The sequence below is a fragment of the Sebastes umbrosus genome, chromosome 5 (genome assembly GCF_015220745.1).
Source record: "Sebastes umbrosus isolate fSebUmb1 chromosome 5, fSebUmb1.pri, whole genome shotgun sequence".
NCBI lineage: Eukaryota > Metazoa > Chordata > Actinopteri > Perciformes > Sebastidae > Sebastes > Sebastes umbrosus.
Window position 1 is genome coordinate 35,803,811 of NC_051273.1, and position 23,960 is coordinate 35,827,770.

Genomic DNA, 23,960 nt, shown 5'->3' on the forward strand with positions numbered 1-23,960 from the left:
TTGCTATAGTGATCTAGTATGCAACACTGGAGAGAGTAGCTATGGTACAGGTGCATTTGCGTGTCCATGTTCTAATCACTTCAGGGGGAACAACGGCCATTTACATTTTTTTTATATTATTCTGGTTGCTATATAACATATTGGAAAAAATACTGCAACTTGATGATGAACGTGCATATTGCGAGGGAGCGTCATACCTTTCTGACTTCTTTTGTCTATCAATAGTTCCAGTTTATGCAAGTGCTGTCCATTGGAACAGAGGAATCCACTGGAGCAGAGTATCCCATGACAGGATGTCAGCGCATGTTGTGACGGTCATCCCGCGGCTAGCTACAGGCACAGTGTATTGGTAGCTAGCTTGTTAGATAGTAAAATAACGTTAGCTATAGCTAGTTCCATAAATACAGGACTAGACATGTGTTGAACAAGTAGAGCGCGGAGAGGAACAGGGAATAGGAATGAAGAGTGCCATCCGCTGGCTGTTTACTGCAAGTGTCAAAAGATAACACAAAACACTGCACAGTGAATAAGATTTAAAAGCCGAATTGTAGTATATATAGTATACAGTCAGATATAAAGGTAGACTGACGTTATGGGTTTCATTTTACAAGTACCGGTAGATTCATTATGCAGTCTTAACGGATGTTTTGTTAGTATTCCGTTAGCATAACATTAGCTAGCTTCTCTTTGTCCGGATGGTTGTGTAGTTGGCTTTTGGTTTGTAGATCTTAATGTCATATACCTGACATTGGCGAGTAGATTTATTGAACTGCTGACAGGTGTTCACTGACACCAAACAACAAGGTCCTCCTGGTTAGAGGATCAATATCATAAACTAACTAAACAGTTTTGTAATATATCGCCCCTTTGCCTCTGTCAGCTTCTCTTTGTATGGGCATTTGTCTTTCACACGTACTTTATACATTTCTGATGATGAAGGATTGACAGATGACGGATGAATAGACCGGTGACAGATAATGACCGTAGCTCTATACGCTACCATCCAAAAATGGCGGCGCGCCTCAGAATGCTCCGTTATTCCCGTTCCGTATAGTCCGAGATGCCTTCCTGGTGTGCTCTTTCTCACTGTGTAAACTAAGAGTGGCTACAAGCTAGCTGCTGCCCAGATCCTGTCATGGATCTCTCCGCTCCAGAGGATTTCTCTGTTCCAATGGACAACACTTGCATAATCTATAACTACTGGAAGATGAAAGAAGCCAGAATGGTGTTTTTTGTTTAAGATTCAGAAAGTGACAGCATGCTTATTTATATTGCAAATGTTGAAATTCTATACTCCATTCATAACGGCAATGACAGGAAGTTGCTGTTTACCGTGATGTTTACTGCTGCCACCTCGCGGTTTCCTGGTGTACCCTCGCAATAAGCTCGTACATGAGCAAGTTGCAGTATTTTCTCCATCATGTTATATAGCCTCCAGAATAATATCAATGTTTTAAAAATGGCCGTTGTTCCCCTTTAACACATGGAAGGCTAGTTTAGTTTCTCCTTACCGGCTGAATGTGTGCTAACAAGGGAAATCAGCCAGTGACTCTTGCCTCGGCTCTGACAGATGATTGACCATCCTTGGTAGTAGCATGTAAACTGACACGACAATCGTGTATTCTTTAGCATTAGGTCATCTTGAGGAATTCTGGTCCCGTCCGTCCACTCTGCCACAGTGTTTGGTGCTGTCCAGTCGACCACAGCCCTCCTGAATCCATGAACAACACATACAGTATACAGTAGTAGGATGATAGCAGCACTGCCAATAAGGCCTCATCCATAATGTTTAAACACAGCACAGCATGCTCGTACTTTCTGGGAGAGATTTGAGAAGTGCCAGCTCTCCCACAACACCTCCCCTACCCCCCCAGGCCTATCCTCCCACCCCCCCTGACCCCACAGAGCAAGTCCACCACCAACACCACTGAGCCCCAACAGGCCTTTCTGCTCACTAATGATTTGTGAATGTGTCTACCTGCTTGTCCGTCCGTCATTGTTTACAAAATGTACCCGTCTCTTGCATCCATATGGTCTTTGTCTATGAGCAAGTACTGTTGTTTATTGTATTCATTTGAGAGTTTTGCTGTATTTAACAGAATTTCTATGTTTTTTAACCCATTCTTTTTATATGATTTAATTTATTTATATTTATTTGAGGAGATTTTCCTTAATGCCTTCTCAAGATATTGTATCGTAGGCTCCAGTGTGTGTGTTTTTGTTACGGCACGAGTGTGTGTATGTGTACGACTGTGTGGATGTGCGATCGACTGTAGTTTTCAATATGGTAGGGCACATACGTGTTGATGTATGACTGTGTGAATCTTGCTGTAACAGTTTGATTCAGTTTTTGTTTTTTTTGTGATACAACTGAAAGGATGATTGTGAAAGCTCCATGGAGACACACACACACACAAGGACCATCCTAAAAAACACTGACTTCCACCTTAAAGGGGACATAGCATGGAAAAACTCACTTTCAGATGATTGTGCTCATCCATCTGGGTATCTGGAGTGTCTTCCAACCCACAACTGTGAAATAAGACAACCCAGTTGTTTTTTTTGGGCTGCCTGTATCAGATAACGTGATTCAACAAGCCATTCACATCTGGCTCCCCTTCCTATGTCACATGCAGGCTCATTTCCCAGGTCACCTTCCCAATATGGAGGTGACATTGAAATACAATCCAAAGGCCAATGCGTCTACATCTACATATATATATATACATATATATATATGTTGATAACTACCTTTGCAAATATACACTGTGTTTTTCTCGCAAGCCAATCAGAGCAGACTGAGCTTTTTCAGAAGCGCCTTAAAGAGACAAGCGCTAAAACGGAGCGTTTCAGACAGAGGATGAATACAGGTATGTTCAGACACACAGGATGAGAAAAATAATGTGTTTTTTGAACATTAAACATGTTCTAGTAGAAACCCAAAATACAAGTATGAACCTGGAAATGAGCATGATATGTCCACCTTTAAAAGGTCCAGATGACACTTAATCTCACGGTTAAACTTAAACTAAAAAGGCTAAATTAAATGAGCCTTTATTCTTTGTGACTGTGATGAGTGTCGGTGTGTGCGATGTGCAGCTCACTCACTCTGACATACACCTGACTCCACATAGATAACATGATGTACATTGACACTGTACAGACTATGTAAAAATAAGTATATACAGAAACAAGAGAAGAAAAGGCACCATATGTAACTGGAAATTGCTGTGGACGTTAATGTAACAGGGTGGGGGGTTGTTTCATTTTTCTTCTTTTCTTGTCTTGTTAGTGTAAATTTTCCTCACATTGGTAGAGGTCTTAAAGTGGCAATTTAAACCTTATCTCCGAATAGTCTGTGGACTACACAGGTTTCCACCCATAATCCATTCAAGTACCACATAGTGTTTTAAGCCCCGATATCTGTAACTGTAGGTCGGATTCATACTGCAAAAAGAAGTGATTTGTCTGGAGGAATAGTCTGATTTACGCAAACCAGACATTTGCAGAGAAAGATTCCTTGATGTGTCATTGAGGTTATGGGTTGCACAAGTTAGCCATAAATCTACAGTATCTATGGCTGAACTATGCAAAGCGGTACAGCTTCCTCCCGATTGGGATATATGACCACCTGAGATCAACCACCGTTTTCTTATAATCAAATTAGCTGCTAAATGCAAGAAGAACATTGTGCCAACGTCCTGTCCTCATAGTGGGGTTGCCAGGTTTAAACACTGTCCTAACGCTACACAGAACGCAGGGGACCCTTAGATGAATTGGTGACTAGCTTTAGCTTACTAACAAGATAAAGCCGGGTTTCCACCAAAAGTTCCAGAGACTTTTAGTCCCTGGAACTACTTTTCCTAGGAACCAAAAGGTTCCTTCAGCCCACTGTTGTCTGCGTTTCCACCGTGGTCTAAAGACCTGCGAAGATTAGGCTAATTAGTCTGCTGACGTATGAAAAAGCAACATGACGTGACGAGGACTGCTGGTGATCTCCCTCGTGATCTCTCTCTGTTTTTTCTCTTTCTTTTTTTTTATGAGTCAGGAAGCCGACAGCAGAGCCTAACTTTATTTTCAATGTTATCAAACAAAGAGAAATGTTCTCCTCTTGTCCTAAAATGGTCCTAAATTGATACTAGAGTACTTCCTTTTTTATGAACGAAGCGGTACACAAGTTGAAGCAGCGGCGCTGTGTGTGTGTTTCGCCAATCAGCGACGGTCATCCCTGCAAACTCCACCCCGTGGAACACCGTGGAACCCCGTGGAACCCTGTGGAAAACGTTTCCGGTACTTTCCGAAAGCACTACCCCCCGACCAGGGCCTTTTGGGGGGGGTAAAAAGGTCCCGTAAAATGTCCCCGGAACATAATTTAGACCCTGGTCCCTGCGGTGGAAACGCAATGAGTTCCTCAAAAGGTTCTTCGTTCCAGGCAAAAGTTCCTGCGGTGGAAATGGGCCTTAAGTAAACCACATAGCTTCCCGTCCTCTGAGACATTGAACAGGCGATCCTGTGCCATCTACAGCTGTCAACGTGCTACGGCAGTTTTAAATCGTAAAATGTTTTCACATTATGATTATTAGAACATTTGTTTTTGACACGAGGGTGAGCTCATCTTTTCGAACAGCCAATCGGGGGCACAACTTTAAGTTAGTCACTCACATAACAAAAAGCAAATCCTCAGAACAAACTTGTCCCTCATTTGACAACTGACTTCTTTATGAGGTATGAATAGGCCAAATGTTTTCGTTTTATTTCCTGTAAAGTCACAGTAAAGGAGAAGCCTGGCCAGGCTGAAACGTTGCGGCAGAGTGTATGAGTGTGCAAGTGGTGCGTGTTTGTGTGAGTGTCTTTGTTTTATGTCAGAGATGGTTGTAGATAGACCCAGCAAATCAACCGATTAGCATGCAGACATAGGGTCTTCACTCTCTTCGACTTGAATTTACTAAAATATGAGAATATACAAGGAAAACAAACTGAATTTACAGAAAATAAGTGTTACAGTATTTAGCTTTAAAAAAATCCACTAAGAAAAAGATTAAGCTCTTTTAATCCGTTTTTCTGATTGTTTTTTCTACTTGGTTCCTACTAATGATGATTTAGTAGTCGGTGTCGATGCTGTTTGTCTAATGTAAAGAAAATGACAATGAAGAGAAGGTGTGAGATAGCTGCTGTGAAACTGCTCTTCACCTCGACGTCAATCCTCCAGGTTTTTTCAGTTGTATATTAATGTCCACTGTCACTCACACTCTGTCCGAGCGAAGACTCTGGAAGTGTACCGGACGTTGGTTTAATAAATGATTCAAATGTCAAACTAACGGGATGCTCTTTTATTTTCCAACTGATACAAGAGACCGTATGTTACATTTAATAATGTAACATACGTACAACCAATTCAATGTGTCGCACAACTAATTACAAAGCAAAATGATGTATGCTCTACCATAACTGTAATTATGGTAGAAAAATAAAATGTCAATAAATGTCTTAATACCATGGTCTGGGTGAATACTCGATTCTGATTGGCTGCAGGGTGTCCATTAATTCCTAATAATGGACTGTCAAATTATATTTACTGTTTTTCAACCGTACGCATCTTATTGACTTTGAATCTTGCTAGGATAACGTTAGCTTTATGCTAGCGTTATGCTAATCAAGATTTCGTGAAAATCTTGATATTGAATTGGGGACAATGACATGGCTGAATAGCTAGCTGGTCTTGTTGTTAAACATACTGTTAAATTATATTTACTGTTTGTCAACCGTACGCAATCTTATTGACTTTGAATCTTGCTAGCATAACGTTAGCTTTCTGGCTCATAGCTGAGCCAAAGAGATACCTTCCTTTGCCAAGTTGTAGCTGAGGTTTGTCCTATTTACTGGAGCAGTGAACATTTCAATATCACAAGAACCTTATGGGATGGGAATATCTTTGGCAAGTGACCATGGTATAAGCGGGATGATGCCTTTGTCCATAATCAGGAATTAATGGACTTCGCAGAGGCAACCGTCGTCCATTAATTCCTGATAACGGTCACCTCGTCTGGCGTTATCCCTTATATAAGAACTTGAAAAACCATTACTACAACTTCATCCACTTCTCTGCTTTCCATCCCAATGCTCAGTACAGGACGTACACACACATACTTTGCACTATAGATCGCAATTTAGACAGAATGGAAGTTGTGTGTTTAGACATGGTGAAAATATGACTGAACATTGTTGCATCAAATGTGTGACAGTGAAGAAGTGTCTCATGCTGCAGGTGTGGTTTGATAAGTAACTGTCTGAACTGAACTCAAACTGACCACAGTCACTCTGCTGTCAAAGAGAAAATTACAAACTTTACATAAGGTGCTAACTTTTTACAGTCACTCCAACAGGGAGTGTTTGACACTCGTAGCTTTGTTCACATATTGCTGATGTGGTCTGCCATTGTGTCAGTGGAATTCCATCCTTCGATCAGTAGAACGCAGAACGGACGAAGCCTCTTCAGTGCAGCGTTCCACGTGTCGGGGTCTCGATCCCCTGGGTTTTTCCTGAGGTCAAGGGTCAGTCGGTGTGGTGGATGATGTGTCCTCAATCTCTCAGCGAACTCCATCAGATCAGCAGGCTGAATGAAGTTGGAGCTGTTCAGGACAAAAGGGAGCACATTGAAATAAAGTTATAATGTTTTAAAAAATAACCAACTCACTATACACTGAATACCAGTAGAGGAAGTTACAAGTAAAAGTCCTGCATTCAAAATGTCACTTAAGTGAAATACAGAAGCATCATCAACCAAATATGTTTAAAGTATCAAAATCTGTTCAAAATGTACCTTAAAGGGAGATTTGTCAAGTATTTAATACTTTTATCAACATGGGAGTGGACAAATGTGCTGTACTCGTTAACGTTAGTAGCTCCGCTGTTTAACCAGTCAGGACTGTGCTGCTAACGGCTGCTAACAGCTAACGTTACTAACTCTCCTCCTGCTGATTTCAACACAGATTTATCAGGGAAAAATAGGGTGCATCCCTCAGGTTTATTAGCGCCACGCTGTTGAGCACTTTTTTTCTCTCCACCGTGTCTCTGGTCCCAAACAAACTAAAACATGATACAGCGTGCGTACGCGTCATTGTGCAGCGTAACTGTCAGAAAGAGGAATCGATAGTCACAGAGGCATGAGATGCCAAGAAAGCGGACAACTACGGTTCTCTATTCCCATCTCTAGCGTTTTCCCTGCCTGCCAAAGTGGCAGGTGTCCTGATGATTTCACCTGCCACTAATTTCAGACCCTGGTTGGTACCAATTGATTCCTTAGAATTTTTAGTTTCATATGATGTCAGTATCTTCACTCCAGCTTTAAAACTGAGCCCACTGCAACCACGAAAGACTGTTATTGCAAGTTGCGTTAAAGAAATTAGTGGCTTCAAAACGAATTTGCTTTAACACGTTATTATCGCGTTAACTTTGACAGCCCTATTATATTTTATATTACAGGCTTATTATTACAGATACTGTAACATGTAAGCAACATCTTAATGTTGTACGTGACCTAGGTGGAGCTACGTTTAACTACTTTTACTGTTTGGTAGTTAAATCTATAACAATGCATCATATTATAGAAGTTAATCATATGATGTTTAAAAGCTTGAATCTGCAAAGTAACAACTGTCAAATAACTGTAGTGAAGTAAACACTGCAATATTTCCCTCTCAAATGTAGTGGACACTATCAAGTAGCAGAAAACTGAAATACTCAAGAAGTACACGTACCTTCCAAATTGTACTTATGTACAGTATTCAAGTAAATGTAGTTACTTTCCACTAACATGGACAAACGTGTAGTTTACATAAAAGATGTATAAATTCAGTAAGAAGAGATTAGATTGTTTTATTGTATTTGAAATAACAGGAAATATTTTAGATGGAAGTACTAGCTTTCTCTCACAGAAGTTAAAAACACAAAAGGTCAACCCTTGTCCACATCGCTCAGCCATCTGAGAGACAGAGAACCGAGTTGGTTGATATGAATAATCAGGGAAACTGTATTTGATAGAACTAAACTGCAGCTGAACATGCAAGGCGTCTATCGGTATCCACGGAGATGGGTTGAGCTCTGCTATGCACCGAAGGCTTTCAGAATTAAAAGTCAATAATGTGGAAAGTTTTTTAAATAGTTTTAAAGTACTTTTGTATTACTAACTGAAAGTACTGATTACTAAAATACTAAAATAAAATAAGTCTTCAACAGTATAGGCGATAAATAAATATTTTATTTGTCACATACACAAATGAACTAGTGAAATGCAGCGTGGCATTCTCCTTAAGAATGTGCTAAAAGACTAGCGTGAAAAGAAGGATTTTCAAATTTTAACCTTAATATTTATTTTTTATGAGCTAAAAAAACAAATATATGTAAACAAATATGTATAATACAATTTTTTATAATTGTAAGCAAACTACATTTTGTACACATTCGAGTGCAAATATGCAACGTGCAGTGAAATGCACACAGCTTTCTCTTTTGTGAGTACGAGGTGATTGCAGACAATTGATGATTGCAAACACCTGATCAAGAGGCCGATAAACTCTCAGGTGACGAGTGTAAAATGTGGTCACTAGATGGCTCTACAGGATGTCAAGAAAGCAGAGAAAATAATTAAAACAAAATAAGAAAACATAAATATACAGATAACAAGACAGAAAAAAGAAAATAAGTAGCAATATATAACCATTCATGGCAACAGTACCAGACCACAAGCATAAGAGCCACTACAAAAATGGACTAAAATCAATTTCTTCATTCAGTCCTGGATATACTGTGGCCTTCATTTGGGGTTATTTTGTGTTCATTATTTTTTCTGCTTTCTTGACATCCTTTAAAAAGGCGGTTGCTTTCAAGTGGCTAAACGAGACTATAAACGTCATCACCTTTGCAGCCTCGTTGTGTATACTCGCGTTCATGCGACTGTTGTGGAGGTCGTATGTAGCCTAATGTTAGCTTTTTACTTCTTTATTTTCTGCAATAATCCAAAACAAAACAAAAAGAAATCCCATTGGCTTTTCGTCGAGGGAACCAGGGCGATGCTAACATCCTGGTTGGGCTACAAAAATACATCATCCCCGGAGCACTCTATGGGCTCTGCTCTTTCTGGTTGATGCTTTTATTTGTGGTGCGAAAGCTCCGAAAATCAACCTCGTTCTGAAAAAATAATCCCATCACTTTTTCGACGCTTAATATTTGCGTTCTGTGTCAAAGTACTCACAGCAAAAACAACAGTTAAAAATATATTCACGGGCGCCTGGGTTAGCTCAGTTGGTAGAGCGGGCGTCCATGTATTAAGGCTTGGTCCTGACCGCGGCGGCCCGGGTTCAAATCCGGCCTGTGGCCCTTTCCGCATCCACTCTCTCTCTCCCCCCTTTCAAGACTCTATCCACTGTCCTGTCATAAAAATGGAAAATGCCCCCAAAAAAATAACTTAAAAAAAAATATATATATTAAAAAAATTAAAGAAATTAAATCTACAACGGATGAAACATGTTATTATGGGGCAAATGATGCATTCATCATTGGAAATGTAATGCTTTTTAGTTATACTTTAGTGGCACTGAGTGACAGTAAATACAATAAACACCTGCTAACGTCTTTAGTCTCAACAACATACCGAGTATTTAAACTTTGAGGAGCCCACGTGCAGGCTTTTTTTACTTCATCTCAGCTGACCTGGAAATGACTTGCTGATGTTGAAAAGTGAAACACTGTATTGACCCAGTGGTACATCAGCTAATAACTAATTCAGACCAGCAGGGAAGTGTTGAAGCCCGAGGCAGCATCCTGCAGCTCTTACCTGATGTCCAGTCGTTTCACTGAGCTCGGTGAGGATCCTGAGAACAGCTCTGCCAGCACACACACGTTCTTGACTGTGGACGCAGACGGTTGTTTTAATTCACACAGTTGAAACTATTCATGATTTAGAGACACACCAAGAGCACATACACAAGTCCCCTTTCTGTTGAGAGGGAGTGAAATTGAAACTGTGGAAGCAAAAAGGTTTTCTTCTAGCCTATTCATCCCTGTCTACACTAGACTGTTTACACCTGCAGGAATTGATATTTTGGCAGAGAAACAAGCTGTGAACACCGGGGGGTGATTTTAGACTCTTTTTAGGGGTGCTCAAGCACAACTTAAAAATAATGATCAAACCCTCTGAGACCGCCGACATTACTGTCTTTAAGAGGCTGTAGCGGACTCTGTCTTATACTACTAATATACTGGTATCATATGAAACTAGAAAACCCAAGGAATCCATTGGTACCATGTCATGCTAGCTTGTTGAGAGGGATGCTAAATAACACTCCAAAGTTAGGCTAAATTTTGGCGAGGGAAAATTGGCATGGGTATTTGGGGTCCCTTGACCTCTAACCTCCAGATCAGTGAATGTAAATGGGTTATATGGGTACCCACGAGTCTCCCCTTTACAGACTTGCCCACTTTATGATGATCACATGCAGTTTGGGGCAATAACCATGCAGTTTTTTGCATGCGATATAAATGTTTTGTTGTTATTTTCGCCTATTTGAAAATGGTGTATTTGAATACTTCTGCATACTGGGGTCTATAAACAGTTCTGGTCTGTTCTGTTCTGGGCTACTGTAGGAACATGGCAGCTGGCTCCATGAAGAGGACCCGCTCCGCATGTAGATATAAAGGGCTCATTCTAAGGTAACGAAAACACAATTCTTTTTTCAGGTGATTATACATTAAAGAAAACATAACTATTAATATTATATTCAATTTCTGCCAATAGATCCCCCTAAATGCTACACACTGGACCTTGAAGGGAAAATCAAAAATGAAATGAACAGCAGCAAACAACATCCATTTAGGTCATTTAACTGAACTCTTTCCGCTCTAAATCACTACACAATTTCATTTAGAGGTCTCAAACGTTGATGTGAGTAGAGTATTATCATTTGAATGATGTCATGTCACATATATTTATAACAGAAACTGTAGCAGGAAAGCTATTGTTTTGATCATTTTACTTTATTATTATTATTTTGTGAATAACCAATTGATCACTTGCTCTCAACCTGCCTACAGACCTGGTTCCTCCCCTACCACAGTTCTAGTCCAGATGACTCAAAAAAATGAGTGTGGGCAGCCTTCCTAGATCTCAGCTCAGCTTTTGACTTAAAGGTTTCCTATCATGCTCATTTTCAGGTTCATACCTGTATTTTGTGTTTCTACTAGAACATGTTTACTTAAATGTTAAAAAAAAAACTTGAATTTCCTCATACTGTCTGCCTGAATATACCTGTATTTACCATCTGTTTGAAACGCTCCGTTTGAGCGCATTTCGACGGAAGTGCAACGGAATTGTGTTGCTAGGCAACAGTTTGGGTTCATGTTTACTTCCTGTCAGCTGATGTCATTCACATACACTGCAATAGGAAATAAACTGGGACACGGTATAATACATCGTTTTTCATCTGATGATCATCAGTTTCCAGCTCAGGACCATAGTCACTGATAAACATGAGTAAAGATAAGCAAAATGAGAACATAAGAAACAAGTTTGCTATCACAATCTCAATATAAAGAGCCCAACAAAATGTTTACATTTTATTTTGTACATTTGTACACAAAAAAGTTACTCAAGGGCACTTTACATGGTCATAAAGACAGAAACAGTCAAATCAATAACATATTGTAGCAACCACAGCTGCCTTGACATATTATATATAAGATGTGTCCCTGAATTAAATCGTGTTAGTGAAAAGAAGTGAAGGATGTGCTTACCTAGCCGATTCTGAGACAGGCTGAGCGTGTGGAGAGAAGGCAGCGTCTTCAGAGCAGCCACCAGCTGCTGCAAACTCTCCTCCTTGTCGCTCCACTTCTCAAGAAGGCGGCAGTCATTGAGCCTCAGCTCTGAGGCAGAGAGACGGAAGGATCAGATGAGAAAACATGGTGAAGTCAGCGCAAGACGTCCCAATGTGAAAAGAAACGCTGACGGAGATTAATAAAGTCACTTAAAGGGACACTTTGCTGATTTTCCACCAGCTTTGTATCATAACAGTGTGGGTAGTAGAAGCAAAGGAACAATATTGCCAGCACCCACAGGCCCCCCCGCTCATTTAACAGAAAAAAAGACTTGCCGAAAACGCAGTAAGAGCCTGTCATGTCGTCTGCAGCTTTTAATTTAACACTTAAAGTTTTGTTCATCCTTTAATACAGACACAGAGCTGCAGACTTGCATGTGCATAGTGCATGTGCTTGCCAACCTGACAGCAAGAATAGCTGCTCTGTTTGTTGTATCTGGCTGAACAACACTGAACACTTTCTCCAGGAGTTTAAACGCCATTTGTGTGTCTTTATAGATAGATAGTAACTTTATTGATCCGGAGGGAAATTCAAGTTTCCAGCATCACAGTTCCATAGTGCAAAACATGTTAGTAAACAGGTAGTAAAAAAGTTAGTAGTGCAAAGTACAAAAAAATATACCAGATATAAAAATACAAGGAGATGAAGAAAACTGTTAAAAATGAATATAGTGCAGGGTAACAGCTGTGATACACCACTATTAAAAAAGTGAATATAGTGCAGAAGAGACTGTTAAAAGTGAGTATAGTACATCATTATCTGTCCTGCAGACCGTCCTCCTTTGCCCCTCCCCCTCACCTCCTCCCTAGAGAGGTGTTATACAGTTTGATGGCTCGGGGGACAAAGGATTTCTTGAGTCTGTCTGTGGAGCACTTGGGGAGCAGCAGCCTGCTGCTAAATCAGTTCCTCTGTTTGGTGATGTAAGGAGCCCCCCCTAGACCCCTAGGAGAACATTTTTATTAAGTCTTGCCCTCAAGTTAGTAACTCGTTCCCTAGAGTTAGGTATCTCGTTCCCTCGAGTTACTTCATAGAGCACTTCTTCCAATCATTCCTGACAGTCCACGCATTGCTGATGTACGGAGCCCCCCTAGATGATGTACTTCGGTAAAGTGTGAAAGATATTGACAGATTCAAACTTCCTGGATCAATAACTCAGAACCTGTTGATGTTAAAACACCAACATGGGCTCGAGGGAACGAGTTAATACAAATGTTCTCCTAGGGGTGTAGGGGGGCTCCGTATCTTTACACTCCCTTAATGGCAAATTATAAAGATATGGATAGCGACAGATCTCCTCACAAAGACACAGCTGAAACCAACCACACTACGAAACATTTCACAAGTACTGTTTTATTTTGAGGAAGAAAAACTCTTTTTACTTTGCTCTTATGTTCCATGTAGCCGTTTGGATCAAGTTTATATTAAGGAAAAGACTAAAAACATTGATGTCTCTCCTGCAGTCATGAGTCATTCTCCTTTTCTTACCTTCCAACTTGCAGTCTCTCAGTAGATTTAGGATCTCAGGGAGACAATCAGACAGCTGCATGTCCTCCAAGGTGAGACTCCTCAGGAGGGCATTTGACTCTAAAAGTTGACCATCAGTCGTTAGTGACAGCACTTCAGATTCGATTTTGTATAGAGTGAGACAGATAAATCAACCAGGCCGATATTAGGGCAGGCAGATATTAGCTTATTGTAGATATATATATCCTATATACACTGTATATATACAGTATCTTATCCTATGGAGTACCTCAAGGCACAGTCCTTGGCCCGTTATTATTCTCCATTTATATGCTACCTGAAGTTCAAATCTTTCATAAGCACAACATTAGTTTCCATTATTTTGCAGATGACTCCCAGATGTATTTCTCGTTTCACTCCAATGACACAACACAGCTGGTCAAAATACAATCCTTACAGTCTTTCTGATGTTAAAAATTGGCTTTCACAAAATTTTCTTCAGCCTAACTCTGATAAATCTGAAGCCATGATCATAGGTCCAGACTCTTCTAGCGAGCACTTCTTCACTCACTTAGATTCTCTATCCTGCTGCATCAAAACCCAGTGCAGAGATCTTGGTGTTATCTTTGACAACAAACTTTGACCAACAGGTGAAGTCTGTCATTCAATCATGCTTTTTGCAACTTCGCAATATCTCGAAAATTAGATATTTCTTTATCTCGTTAGAATCTTGAAACAGTCATCTAGGCTTTCATTACATCCCCTCTAGACCACTGCTGGTTTAAAAGTGTGTTCTGTGTTCCTGAGCTGACACCCGACCGCCCGCCTGTTCTCTGTCCTCCCCGGCTCTCTGGAGCGCTGTACCCCGCTGTTGTCTGGCAAAAGCATGTAATATTACGTCACAACGTCTGCTGTATTAGCCGTGTGTTTACTACGTGTTTATTTGCATATAGAGCGGGGAAGTGAGATCGGATCACAAGTGGTCACTGGAGACGCATTCTGATGCCAAGTGTGAACAGACGTACTTAAAGCTGTCCACTTGTGATCGGATCACTGAGGACGCATGTTAATACCAGGTCTGAAAAGGGCCTTAGTCATTCCTAGGTCCAGGCTAAAGACCAAAGGAGACGGAGCCTTTAGAGTCAGAGCCCCACGACACTGGAACAGACTGCCGGAGGAGATCAGGCAGGCTAGCTCTGGTTTGTCTTTTAAGTCTCTTTTAAAAACACGCTTTTTCAGATTTGCTTTCTCTTAGTCGGTTATTCTTCTGCTATTATTCTACTTGTTGTTATTGTGTTTTAGTACTTCATACCTTTCTTGTCATTTATACTGTATCAACTCTATTTTTATTTATTACTACCTATTAATTTGTGTTGCTATTTATGTCTTTGTAAAACACTTTGTAACTTGTTTTTGAAAAGTGCTATATAATTTAAGTTATTATTATTATTATTATTATTATATATCTGTATCTGTGTTTAAGACGACTGATGAGTAACAATAAACTGCAGTACAGAAATGCTTAGCTTGTCTACCAGAGAGAATAGGGAAATGTGTCGCTTAGTATACATCAGGGTCACAAAAACAAAATCTGTATCAAGATTGTTTTTGTTTTGCGTTTATGTTAAACAAAATACAATTGGCTGATGTATCGTTTTAAGATTTGTTTAAACACCCAAATATCGCCATCAGTCTCGCCCTCAGTGACACGACATTACCTGAGAGAGTGGTGAGGAGCTGGCTCTGAGAAGAGCCGGTTGGTAATCTCATCCCTGCGAGGTGGAGTGAGGTGAGACGCGGGGAGCGTGTCAGCACAGATGTGACGTAGCTCAGATCCGTCTGGAGCTCGGCTACTTTCACCACCAGCTTCTCCAGGGGCAGCTCTGCTGAAGGTTAGCAGACAGTCAAAATAAGTTGGACTTATTTTCAGTGATGTCACCGTGTCCCAGCTCTCAGGTAGGAACTTGGTGAGCACAAAGTTATTTAGAGCCGAAACAATGAAATCAGTGAAACTTTTAGTTGATGGACAACTATTTTGATCCAGACATCCTCTGGGTCCAGCTTCTCCAGTCTGAGAACACTTGAGGAGAGAAACAGACATTACAGTAACAGAATCTTGATGCATATTTGATCAGCGCTGCCTAGTTTGACCGCTTGATCGGAGTTTGTGAGTTTCACGAGCAGTGATTGACAGCTGCTTAGAGACTCCTTGGCTCTGATTGGTTGTTTTCCTTCGGCGCTGTGAAATCTTGCAAATACCATTATGAGCACTAGGAGGTCAAAGGAACATGGTTTTTTTCACAGATAATCTGTCGCAGGCACTACTGTCAGGATATAGTGACAGTTTTATGAAAATAACTATCATATTTGCTTAAAGTTACCAACTGCAGCTTTAAATCTGAAAACAAAACAAAAACATATCTGGTTTAAACCATTGATAGGGTGACCATATTTTCAAACCCCCAAACCGGGACACTTAAGTGTACCGCAGGTTCATGCGCTAATATGTACGCACCTTAGGTGTTTTCATCAAGATGGCTAACTTGGCGCATTTGAGCACGGGGTGGGATCAGGAAGAAGGCATTATTATAGGGGGGGGGGGGGGGGGAGATTAGAGGCTGTGACATCAGGACTCATCACATTCACTACTTTCACCCCCTTTAATCACAGGACCATCACCCACATGACGCACTGACAGTTTGAGACCTGTAGAGTGTAGAGAGTTTCCCTCAGAGGAAACGTATTGTTGTCTGGGACTACGTACATTATTTTTCAACTTGTTTCGTCTCAGGTTGTTATAATTAAATTGTGGAGTTCAGACGACATTTTGTCCAGGATGGAGACACCGTCCGGATGAAAGACGGAACGGCCGGTCCTGAGGGAGTTATAAGAGGAGCTAAATGCCTGTTGATGCTCAGAAGGAACTGTGTAGAATAATTGATCAAAACGACAAGTTTGATGAGCACATAAGCACGGCGGGTTCTGTGGTTCAAAACTACACTAAATGTAACCAGCGGATATCTGTTGTGTCCGTGCGTAATTGTGACTTGACCGCGCGCAACACCACTCTCTATAGAGACTGCAGCGGTGTGCTGTGCTGGCTCTCTGTATACTTATCTCATGCACACAAATGAATTAATGAGTGGAACATGATAAACGTGACTGTTGAAAACCGGGACATTTGAGTGTTTTACAGATATGTGTCGGGACTCGGGACACCCAGGTTGAAACCGGGGACTGCCCCGGACAAACCGGGACGCCTGGTCACCGTATGCTGCCCTCAACTTTGACTGAAACCAAAACGAAGATGTTATACAGAATGTCTGACTAGCTAATTCAGCTGACAAACACAAATAACATCTAACAAACGAACACATAACGCTAGCTAACGTTAGTGTTTTGTGTTAGCCAACGTTAGCCCTTAGTGTTAGCCAACGTTAGCTAGCGTTAGCTAATAATAGGCCTACAGGTTGGTGATGTCTCCTCTGACTTACTAGTTAATTAGAACATGGACACAGCGAGCCAACACTGCTGTATCTCTTTGTTTGGATTCTTTTGGGGATCTTTACAGATTTATCTGTCCCCATTTAATTGTTTCAACACTTAGCTGGAGTACACAAGTCAAGTGTTTTGGACCACTTCACCATCGCTACATAGCAGTCTGACTAGTTTGCGGAGATCCTTCCCACCCTGAGCGTGACATAAGAGCCAAATGGCGACCATGTGAACTTTGTAACACCGAGGTTACTCTGCTCCTAACCACTACAGGATTTGTTGCTTAGCACTAGACTGGTTCAGCACTTGTGTTTCAACAGGTCTAATAATTGACTTTCCATCCTGCTCACTCTAAAGTGTTACTTCACTTTGGTAGAAGCTTCACGGCACCTTTTTTTTCGGACATGTCGTCTGACTCAGCAGTCCTGAGATGATGCGGTGAGAAGAGCGGTCCCCACGTCACGGTCTCGATATCCACGTGCAGGGACGTCACGTTGGGGCTTGCGTCCAGCAGGACCTCCATGAGCCTGATGTACGGCAGGACGCTGATGCTCAGTTCGGTGAGAGAGCTGCAGGAGCTCTCAGACAGCTGCTTCAGGGCTCTGGCCAGGCGCAACACCATCTTGTCCAGGAGGATCGCTACAGAAACAAACAGAAAAACAAATCATTCCTGCACGCCACAACAAATGTGTCGTCTGGTGTTGTAACTATTCTCTGAAGGTGAAATAATCCTCTATTTCAGTTCTGTCAGCTGATTAAATGGATTCAATACAGCAATGCTGTCTACAGATCCATGTATTCATTCGTTCATTCATTGACGTATTTTATATCGTAGAACAAAATGTTAAAATCTCCTCAGCTTGTGTTAACCACAGACCTGATTTCAGGCATCTAACTAAAAACCCATCGACTTCCAGATGAGGGAACTGGAGGTGCTAGAATGCGAACTCATTTCCGGGTTATAGGACTCATTCCTGTAGTGCTCTATTCATGACCAAGCAAGCGTTGATTGTGATTTCGCTATTCAAAGTCACACTCACACTGCTGTAAAATGTAAAGAAAATCGAAATTTCATTATTTAACCCAAATATAGCACACTGGTAATACAAATTCTGCATAAATACCGCCAGTTGTAATGTTAAAGGTTCAGTTCATCCAAATCACAACAAACACATTTTCTCAGTCCACAGTGGTATCCGTCCATGGAGATAGTTTTGGTTTCATTTGTCCAGATGCTGAAAGACAGTTCTCTAAGAATTCTGCCTCCACCCCAACACAATGGAGCTGAATGACTTTAGTTTGTGTCAATAAAAAATTTAAATTCATCAATGTGTGGGCACAACAGATACATTTCCAGTCACCTTATTGAATTGGGATAAATCTCAGTTGGAATTTAGGCAAAATGATCTTTAAAAACTGACTTTGGTTAGTGTGAGAGACTTCTGTTTCCAAGTAGCCTACCATTAACAAGAAAAATATGCATTTAATTATGCATTTCAAAATATTTTTTGACTCACTAGTGTGTTTTTGTTAATATCAACAGGAAGCTATGCAGCAATGCGCCAACAAAGGCAGCGAGGAAGAAGAATGCAAGCTGGTAAACATGGATGGAAACCATCCTGGATTTAAAATACTGCAGCTTTGCAAATGGACAGAACCTGCCAAAAGCCAAAATAAATGAATAAATGACTCGATAAATAAATAAATATATCAATAAATGTAGCAAAAATTATACTAAAAATAAAAGTAGCCATTACTTAATTGATAGAATGTGACGTAAATTGATATTTCTGTTTTAATTTGCTTCTTTATTTATCTAAGATTAAATGTAAAATGAAAAGAATTCAGAAATAAATAAGTTTGGGGAAATAAATAAGGTGTGAAATGCAAAGGGAAAATCGTGCACAAATAAATAAATGCATAAATACATACATTTAAAAACAAATATAAAAATAAATGCAAAAATAAATTAATTAATAAAAAATAAATTGATTCATTTAAAAATGTATTAAGAAATACATAAATAAATAAAAGGGAAAATTAAACAGAAGAGTAAATAAATAAGGGAATTAATACACAGACAAATAGATAAAGAAGCAAATTAAAACTGCAATATCAATTTATGTCACATTTTATCAATTCATTAATGGCTACATTTATTTTTTTATATTATTTTTGCAACATTTCATAACATGTTTATTTTTTTATCGAGTCATTTATTGATTTATTGATTTAGTTTTGATTTTGAGAGGTTCCGTCCTCCATATCCACCTCAATGATACACAGAGTACACCTTTAATTGTGAACTGTCACCAGTGCTAGAGGAAATTCATAGAATTTGTCAATGTTGCTAACAGTGTGAAAGCAAAGATACATGGCACCAATACCATAACTACCCCTGGACTTACTGGCACATGAATTAGCAAACTTACAGAAGCTGTGAAGAGTTAGAGAGCGAAGGCAGAAAAATGTTGGCAGGGCAGCGGTCAGCACACTGAAGGAGTTGGGCCGACACTGCCTGATCTCCAGACTCTCGATCTGCCCCGATGGACAAGCCCCCGCCGAGGGACCATCACATGGAGTGAAGGTTTGACAGAGAACCTGCGGGTCCACAGTGGAGTTTGCTTTTCCAGATGCCTCCTCCTCCACAGACACAGAATCCAACTTTGAGCGTTTGCAGGGAGTGACTTCATCATCCAGATCTGAACTGCAACCGGCCCCGACTGCTGAAAACGTTTCTGAAATACAGCTGGCCTTTTTGCTGTGCAGTAGTTTCTTCAGCTCGGGGTTTTCATACTGGGATCCCCTGCCGTGTAGGATCCAGGACAACATTTTGGGACACTGCGCATGTACGACAAGTTTTTTAGCCACCCCGTGGTCCAGCAGGCGATGGAGGACATACAACGCAGTTCTCTTTGATGGATCAATGCGCTGCGTAACAGTGACACTCACAATACGCTTCTCTAAGAGGTTCAGAAGAGGCCGCCGCTCAGTTATTAAACTTTCAACTGGCATAGTGAGAAAAAACTGTTTGATACATTTAGCTGCAGCCCACAGGAAGGATGGGGTGTTTAAATTTGTGATGTTTCTGTTGACGAAGCTGTTTGAGAAGCCATAGAATACCAGAGTAAAAAGATTTCTCATCACTTCGTTTTTGGCCTCTTCTTCTGTGTGGAAGTCTATTACCTGAAATGTAACACAGGACACATATTACATCTGGGTTCTAGATGTTACTATATGACATTGCTCATTATTAAGACATTGCACCTACATGGTTAGGTCCACATATATCCTGTAGGACTCCAATCCACTCAGAGAGAGTTGATATCCCTGAGACAAGGAAAACAAAAAATGACAAATGGAAACTTAATCATGAATTCCTTGGATCAAAACAAAAGTACCATCTCTCTCTATGAACAAAGTAAAAATACAAAACACTTTCTTTTGCAACTACAGTTCTTACCTCTCTGGTTTAGGTTAGGCTGGAGCTCATCCAGCTGACATACAGTCAGATGAGGAAGAAGGTCCTTAATGAGGGGCGTTGGAAGATCTATGTTATGACAGATTGGTTAGTGTTGGGACATTCCAACAGTAAACACCAGCTCCCTCACCACAGGTCAGGTGAGCAGCAAAAACTAAACTAACTAGAAATACAGTTACATTCCTCCGCCAGCCAGTCAAGTTGCAGTTTACATCCATGTCTGTCAAAAATATCATCACTTCATCATTTTATCCTATTAGACATTTGTATGATATGGTCATAATTAGCATATAAATTCTTGAGTTTTGTGAGGTCACAGTGACCTTTGACCATCAAAATCTAATCAGTTCATCCTCGAGGCTAAGTGTTTGTTCCAAATCTGAAGAAATTCATTCAAGGCCTTCCAGAGATATCACTAGAATGGGACGGACATGAGATCACAGTGACCTTTGACCTTTGACCACCAGCATCTAAACATTTCATCCTTGAATCCAAGTGGAGGTTTGTGTCAAATTTGAAGAAATTCCTTCCAGGTTTCCTGAGATATTGCGATCACGAGAATGGTACGTACGTATGGACGGCCAACCCAAAAACATAATGCGTCTGGCCGCGGCTGTCGCCAGCGAGGCATAAAAATCACTATAGCTAAGAAATATCTTTCAAAGAGAACTAGAATTGACAATAATCTTAGGGCCCAATGAAATCTGTTTTATTTTTTTCCAGATTCCGTTTAATTTTTTCCCAAATTGGCTGTAGCTCCCTGACAGGTCAGACATTTAGCTGCTACGTGATGCATCAGCGAGCCTCTCGGCTTACGTCGTTAAGCAGCAAGCTGAGCCAACGCTAATTTGCCTCTGATGTGGGGCTTAAGTGCTGTGAAAAAACGCTTATAACGGCAGAGGAAACCCCCGATTTTTGGCAAATTCCACACTATTCTGTGTTTTACAGCTGATTCCATTTTTATCATCAGATTCTGCGATTACATCTGGGTTTTTCACATCGCGGAAATCTTAGGGCTCCACAATAATCCATATGAGAGACCAGTCAGTGGTCTGTGGACATTAAAATGTGGCCTGTGAAGTAACTTAAGCAAAGTTTACACTGAATAACTTTCAAAATCGTCCGATTGCTGTTCTGTTCACACTACACAACTTGTTGTCTTGTAATCGGGAGTCTTGAAGTCGTTGTGGTTTTCACACTAAATGACTGACCAGAGACAGGAGGTCACACACATGGACTGTCTATAAAGACGGACGACATGACAGCTCCCCAAAAGTGAAGCCAAAACATCTTTATCACCCCTGGTGGCTGGTCATAAATCCCGCCTCCTCCATTACACATGAAGTACACATGACAACAATTTTTCCCAAAGATTGTTTCCGTTAAATTAAATTAAACTTATATAGCGCTTTTAAAGATCTCAAAGCGTTATATAAGTTTAATTTATTATTATTATTATTATTAGGAATCTCTGATGAGGTCTCCAAATTACATTTTGTCAGGAAGTGACGGACGTAGTTATGCTTGTTGTCGTAGGCACACGTGTTCACAAAACAGCCTGTTTTCACGCGTCTTTACTATTTCCCATATGTAGATCAGTCACTGTGTTATCTGTTATGTTTACAAGTAAGTATGATGAGTTAACACGCTAAATGTTCATCGTTTTAATACCAAACCAGCTAGCTAGCTTCTACTAGCATAACGGTAACAGTTAGCATAACTCCCTATTCTGTGTTAGCTATTCGTGTTTTCCAAAGCTCAGTAAAAGGTGCTAAATACGGGATTATCAGCATTTACATTGTCTCTCAACAGCTGTCAACATGGCGACGGCTAGCCAGCGGCTCAAAGCTAACGGTGCTAGCGGTGCTAACAGTGCGGTGGAAGTGCTAAAAGAGGTTATTGTGTTTACGTGAAGGATGCTGCGCTTCCACAACGACACCGTCGGTCGGGAAGGCGTTATCAGCTGTAACCGCCGTAGAGCAGGCAGCGAGCTAGCCTGTAGGGCAGGCCTATTCAAATGGCGGCCCGCGGGCCACATGCGGCCCAGAAGCAACCTCCGAGTGGCACAGCCCGTGGTCCCGCAAGAAACGGAGAGAAAAAACGAGTAAAACTCATTTCGCGAGCATTCAGAAATTCCTACAGTAGTAGGATGCAACACAGGTCATGCACAGCCCAAGAGAGAGCTACAGCAGCTTCCCTTCCTGTTTCCTGGATCTTTGAAAAGAAGAAAAGGCCATCAGACTCTGAAGCCGTGAAGGCCATCGTGAATGAGGTTATAAATGACGACAAAATAAAAACGAGTGTGACCTCTGCTATTAAAAACGTACCCGTCAGATTCTTGCTACAGATATGTTTGAAACGCTGTTAGAAGACCTGAAGAAAGCTGATGTCATGTCTATAGCAGTAGATGAGTCCACTGATAAAACCGCACAATTGTGCATATATGTCCGTTTTTCTTACAGCAAATGCTTCCGAGAGGAACTGCTCGGTTTGCTGCCGTTAGAAGGACACACAACTGGCGAGATAGTCTTTCCTAATACTGTGCACTATTTCGTTTTTTATGCACTTTGAGTTGTGCCTAGGTCAAAATGTTTCTTTTTTATTTCAAAAGTGGAATAAAGAATTGCTACTACCTCAGATTCTGTTCAGTTCTAGCTTTTTTTATTGCACTTTTTGATGTGCCTGTGTCAGATGTGACCACATTTTAAAGGGAAACAATGAAACAACATTACTTGTTTTTCAGTACATTCATTGTGTTGGTTTAAAATGTGTCATTCCCTGCTGTTTACCGGCTGCTGAAAATGTTTGGCTCATCTAAATTTCTTGGTTTGAAAATCTGGCCCAACTGAATTTGTAATTGAATAGCTGATGTAGGGCACGCTCACGTACACAACAAGCACGCGTGGCCGGCCCGGTGATGTCAACAAAGCATGAAGAAGCTCTGAATACAACACACACAGAGGGAGACACTTCATGCTATGCTCAGGTAGACATTACACTACATCTTTACACAGCCTGCAGCCACATTAATAATCTGGATATTGAATTTAGCCCTTAGAGGAACATAACTCACCAAGAACAGCCTCACTGCCCAGAGCAGCATGATGTCTACTGACAGCCTGGAAACAGATCTCCTTTAAACACAACTCCTTTGGAGTAGTTGTGCTTGTTCTGCGGGCAGCGCGCATTGTTGACCACTGATGAGTTCATCAAATGAACGGCGTTTATTAGATACTTGTGTCGGTCTGGATCTGAACAGTCTCTCTTTCCCTCTGATGGGTAATAATGCCTGGAGTGAGAGGCGCAGGATGGTGACGTCAGAGTGAGGGCGCAACACAACAACGTCGCCCTCACTGTGACGTCACCAGCCTGCGTCTCTCACTCCAGGCTTTATGAGGCTGTTCCATCCCTTTATCAAGAGCTATTCATCCCGCTTTTTCATTAGACATTTCGGGCAAAGTGACTCGATTAATAAACAATATGAATTTCAATTTTATGTGGAAGAATAAATGTTATTACATTAGGAGAGCTGACATGGGTTAAGAGTGTGGAAGAAAATAGATATATGTTATGAATGTTCTCAAATTGAAATTCTTTTGCTCTGCATGAAGACTCCTCTTGGTTTAGCAACCCTGGTGCAATATATATATAT

The 23,960-nt window shown here is 40.8% G+C and overlaps 1 protein-coding gene across 3 annotated transcripts; it reads right to left on the reverse strand.

Annotated features, from left to right (window-relative positions):
* Positions 1 to 5,309: 5,309 nt before the first annotated feature.
* lrrc41 (leucine rich repeat containing 41) lies at positions 5,310 to 23,669 on the reverse strand. 3 transcript variants are annotated; one of them, XM_037769280.1, is made up of 10 exons: positions 23,382 to 23,669; positions 20,291 to 20,377; positions 20,099 to 20,157; positions 19,260 to 20,013; positions 17,218 to 17,466; positions 15,051 to 15,215; positions 13,354 to 13,452; positions 11,788 to 11,916; positions 9,833 to 9,905; positions 5,310 to 6,629 (listed from the first exon to the last, which is right to left on the reverse strand). In XM_037769280.1, the coding sequence occupies exons 1-10, from the start codon at positions 23,494 to 23,496 to the stop codon at positions 6,410 to 6,412; spliced, it is 1,950 nt and encodes a 649-aa protein (XP_037625208.1). In that variant the 5' UTR covers positions 23,497 to 23,669; the 3' UTR covers positions 5,310 to 6,409. The 3 variants fall into 3 exon arrangements, with proteins under 3 accessions (XP_037625208.1, XP_037625207.1, XP_037625209.1); XM_037769279.1 differs by having other exon boundaries at positions 15,051 to 15,218; XM_037769281.1 differs by lacking the exon at positions 9,833 to 9,905 and having other exon boundaries at positions 6,450 to 6,629; positions 15,051 to 15,218.
* Positions 23,670 to 23,960: the final 291 nt, after the last annotated feature.

Bases quoted from the DNA above. Each gene is read 5' to 3' on its own strand.
- lrrc41 (XM_037769279.1), bottom strand. From the start codon at position 23,496: ATGCGCGCTGCCCGCAGAACAAGCACAACTACTCCAAAGGAGTTGTGT. The intron at 17,467-19,259 runs GTAAGTTTGCTA...TTGTTTCTGTAG, and splicing joins TCTAACTCTTCACAGCTTCT to CGATCCTCCTGGACAAGATG. The intron at 6,630-9,832 runs GTAAGAGCTGCA...TGTCCTGAACAG, and splicing joins GTGAAACGACTGGACATCAG to CTCCAACTTCATTCAGCCTG.